At 40.7% G+C, this 4,558-nt stretch overlaps 1 protein-coding gene across 1 annotated transcript; it reads right to left on the minus strand.

Moving 5' to 3' along the window:
* Nucleotides 1–200: 200 nt before the first annotated feature.
* On the minus strand, nucleotides 201–2,129 carry LOC134376826 (olfactory receptor 56A4-like). Its single transcript, XM_063095360.1, has 2 exons — nucleotides 1,881–2,129; nucleotides 201–896 (listed from the first exon to the last, which is right to left on the minus strand). The coding sequence occupies exons 1-2, from the start codon at nucleotides 2,127–2,129 to the stop codon at nucleotides 201–203; spliced, it is 945 nt and encodes a 314-aa protein (XP_062951430.1).
* Nucleotides 2,130–4,558: the final 2,429 nt, after the last annotated feature.

Consider the following 4,558-nt stretch of genomic DNA (forward strand, 5'->3'; position numbering starts at 1 on the left):
ATGAATAATGCATACTTAAAGGTGGGCTCAGCATATATTTGTAGATGGGGGTGTGAGGATAAATACTGTGATAGTAGTTCAGGGAGGTTTAAGATCTAGATAAGGGAAGAAGCCTGGGTGTCACGTTTTTTGTGTCTTTCAGATAAACCATCAATAAAACATACACAGTGTTCTATAATCCCTGATTTTAGACTCATCTCTCAGCATCGGTATTTGAGTAGCTTGATAATCCCATGCTTGATTTCCTGGGTTCGCACTCCATAAACGATGGGGTTGAGGGCTGGTGGGATGAGGTGGTGCAGGACATTAAGAAGAATAGGTACCTCAGAGGGTACCTTCTTTCCTGCCTTGTTTGTGAAGATGAAGACTAGCAGCAACGTATAGAAGAAAAGTATTAGAATGAGATGGGAACCACAAGTACTCAAAGCCTTGGTGGCTCTACTCCACGACTGCAGAAGCATAACAGCCCTCAGAATGAAGCAGTAAGAAAGCAAGATGAGTACCAGGTCAGAACCTAGTAGGCACCAAACACTCACAAACTGGTAGAGCTTATTTAGATGAATATCCCCACAGGAGAGTTTTGCTACAGAAATGTTGGCACAGATACAGTTCTCCACCACATTGCTGGCACAGTAGATGAGCCTAGCAGCCAGAATTGGAGTGGGCACTGTGGCCAGCAGATTGCGGAAGACAGTGAAGATGGCTGCATTAATGACAAACTGTCCAGTGATGATGGACGGGTAGCGCAGCGGGTGGCAGATGGCCACATAGCGGTCATAGGCCATGACCAGAAAGGTAGAGGATTCCATGGGAAGGAAGGTATTCATGATGAACATTTGCAGGAAGCAGCCCGCAAAGCTAATGGGCTTCATGTTGAACCAGAAGATGAGCAGGACCTGCCAGAATCATTATTGTCAAAAAATCTGTACATCCATTCTCATCCTAAAATACTTAACCTTTGGAAAAACACTTGGATGGTTTCAACTATTCATATCCCCAAATCACAATCCCATAATCCTAGCTGGGACAGTATCCCCATTTCAAGTATCTTCTACGTGCATCCCAATCTACAGAGCCTGACATATCTTTTAACTCCATCTAGAGACCAAATTTTTGTTTAAAAAGTGTTTATTTCTATCCCTGTCCTCTCCCTGGGCTCCACAGTTCTTACCTAAACTCCACTGGGCACACTTGACCATCCCAGGATATATGTATCACAGCAACATCAAACACAATAAGTCCAATACTTATATTTGGACACTCTCTCATCGCTTAATACACATAACAACCCTCTTCCAACCATGCTTCCTACCTCAGTATAGGACATAAATATGCATCCTATTACATTTAAAAAGTAAATTCTAGAGCCCTTGGGTGTAGACATGGGATAATTCGGAGTCAAGGAGAAACTTCCAGGAAATCAGCTCTTACTCCATGTAGGTGTATAATCCATATATATAAATAAATAGATAGATTAGACAGATAGATAGATAAATGTGATATTAAAAAACAAAAAGAGAGCAATAGAATCACAAAATAATACCTCTAAGGGAGGCATCCTCTTAAATCCATAAGAATTATGTTGCAAAATAAACTAACAAGAAAATTTTAAAAGAGAGAGATGGGGGTTGTAACTTGAAATATCACTAACTCAGACATTGAGAGAGGGCCTGTCAGTTGGGAAATAATAAAAACGTAAAAAGACATGGACGTTAAGCATAAGAGGGGACATTTCTGGGAGCTGTGATGAACCTTATGTAATGGTATGGGTCACTCACTTAGCATTTTCCTTCAAGTATGAGAAGATTTACAGCAGTAAAACAAGGTACTTTTTAGAGAAGGATGACATTGCCTAACAGCAAGTCCAGGGAGGGTCTGACCTTAGGAATGACTGTGAGGCAGAGGATGACATCCAGCACAGAGAGGATGACAAGCAGGTAGTACATGGGCTCATGCAGAGATGCCTCCTGCCAGATGGTAAGTAATAACACAAAGTTGGCCACAAGGGCCAGCACCAGGAGAGGAGCCAGAATGATAGATAGCCAGTGCTGTGTGTCCTGCATTCCTGGGAAGCAAATCATCAGGAATTCGGTGACCTGGGTCCCTGTGTTGTTGGGGGATAGTACCATGACTGGAAGATGAGGCTGGAAATGGCTGAAAGAAATGAGGCATGAATTCAGGGTTTGACTGTTTCATTAGTAACCTCCTAACTGATCTTCCTCCCTTCTAGGCTGTCAAGCTTATCCACCATTCTATTGACATAATAGGCTGTCTAAAATTTAAATTGGACCACATCACTCCCTGCTAAAACAATAAACAATAACTCCCTCCACATGAGTATGTTCCAACTCTACACAGATCCCACAGTTCCCTCACACACACAGGGATTCAGCCACACCTATAGAATATGCTGTTATTTGTATCACCTCTGTGTTTTAACATGCATTGTATCCTTCTCTTAGAATCCACTCTTTTGCCGTCAAAACTAACTGCTGCTTGTCCCATTCTATCTATACCAGGAGTTACACTTCTTGGAAATGTTTTCTTGTTATTCATTTTAGATGCCTCTCCTTTCCATTGCTCCTCTATGAACTTTAAATATTCCAAGTGTGTTACTACTAATGCATTAATAAAACTTTCCTATACTCATTGACATTTCCTATTTGTCTTCCAAAAAGTCTGTGCTCACTTTGCCAGGGATGCAATCTTATTTTTTCATTACAGCACAGAGAAAAACACCAGGCACCTGGTCACATAATAGGTATGCAATACATACAGTCCAGGTATAGAAAACTGATAGATTATTGAAAGCACCATAATGCTCTTGACAATTTTTCTCTGTTATTTAGCATCTCCATGTCTTGCTCTACTACAAACCACCAGCACTCTTACTTAACACTCTGGAAAATCTGAGCAAAGCAAAAGGGGAAAATAATAATTTAGTGATAAGGACAATATATATAAGACAACTGATTGGTGAGAAAAGTAAATACCAAACTGACCTTTGCAGTAGCTTTTTTGAATATGTATTTGGTAATATGAGAAAATGAGTAATGGGGAAAATGAGAAATTGGGAATTTGGTAAAATGAGAATATGGGGATTCCAAGACAAGGGAAGAACCGAAGTAATACCTAAACATGCCCCAGGATATGATGCTACACAGACTGAAGCATCAGTTCTCTTTGATTATCTCTTTAACCACCCAGAACCCAAAGGTGAAAAAGTTTCCAGATTCTGTGTGTTCTTCTCCCAAGCAGAGGAAACATCATCTCTTATAGTTGGATTGTTGGGCATGTTGTTGGGGCATCCCTGGAATATAGGATCAAGGTATGCAGATGTTGATTTTTTCTCAAATATATAGTGTGGGTTTCTCATCAGAATTTTCTTTTTATCTAGACTAGTGGTTCTCAAATGTGACTGTGCACCAGAATCACCTGGAAAACTTGTTAAAACACAGATTTCTGCACACAACCCAGCTCTATAGTTCCGGAGTGATTTGCTTGCCCGATAAATGCCCACAAAATGCTAATATTTCTTTTCTAGGGACAACACTTTGAGAATGACAGAGCTATATCCAATTTTGATAACTGACCTAACTACTGATTTAGATTAACTCTAATCCAAGGCTACTGCCTCTGTTCAGCTAGCCCTAGCTACAGCTCTACTCAGCTTCATCTACCAAATTTGCCGCTTTTACCATTAACTTCAGTTATTTAAGCACAGTTCTAGCCAATCTCTGGCCTCCCAATTTTAAAGCAATCTTCCTCCCATGAACTATCTAGGAATTACATAGCTTCTTTCCCCCCCCCCCCCCCATGGTTTTCTCTCTCTGCCTGGATCTAAAGTTCTTAGCAAGCACTCCTAGGAGGATCGAAGTTCATTAAAGTGAAGGACAAGATATCCTTTATTTTTGTTCTTGGCAGTTGGCACAAATGCAGACACTTACATTATTCTTCTAATAATCAAAGAAGCAATCCTTCTCGTCAGCCAGCCTCCCTGCCAGAGACAGACTTGAGTTGACCTCTCATGAGCACATCTGACCTTCATTCTAATGTGCTCATGTTCTTCTGACATCAGTGACCTTGAGGGTCTTGAGGTGCAACAATATTCTCTGATATATACAATGAATTAAGTGAAAGAAACTCAAAGTGTCACTTATTCTTCGTTTTTCAATGTACTGTTCCCCAAATTACTTACAGAGAAACTTCTTCAAACACCTGTTTTGGCCATCCCCTGACTTTCACAGAATGTGTGACTCCTCAGTTTCTCACTGGCCCTCTGCTTGTGGCTTTGGCCCCTGGGTGACTTTATGAAATGCTATCTCTATAATAGCCATTCTCCCGTGGCTGGAAAGACAGAGTTGGTTTGGGAATCATGCTCCCATGAGCTCCTGCCTCCCTACAGATACACAAACATTTGCAAGATGAAAAGTGAGATTCCTACATTTAAACTCAGATAAAGTGAAAGAGTAATACCATCAGCATATAGTCTCCTTTGAGGTGACTGAGAACTAAATGAGCTAAAATGTATTATTTGCAATGGAAAGGAATATCACGG

The sequence above is a fragment of the Cynocephalus volans genome, chromosome 4 (assembly GCF_027409185.1).
Source record: "Cynocephalus volans isolate mCynVol1 chromosome 4, mCynVol1.pri, whole genome shotgun sequence".
NCBI lineage: Eukaryota > Metazoa > Chordata > Mammalia > Dermoptera > Cynocephalidae > Cynocephalus > Cynocephalus volans.

Coding starts and splice junctions, on each gene's coding strand:
- LOC134376826 (XM_063095360.1), bottom strand. CDS start 2,129: ATGGTACTATCCCCCAACAACACAGGGACCCAGGTCACCGAATTCCTG. Junction 897..1,880: donor GCCTCACAGTCATTCCTAAG/GTCAGACCCTCC, acceptor TGATTCTGGCAG/GTCCTGCTCATCTTCTGGTT.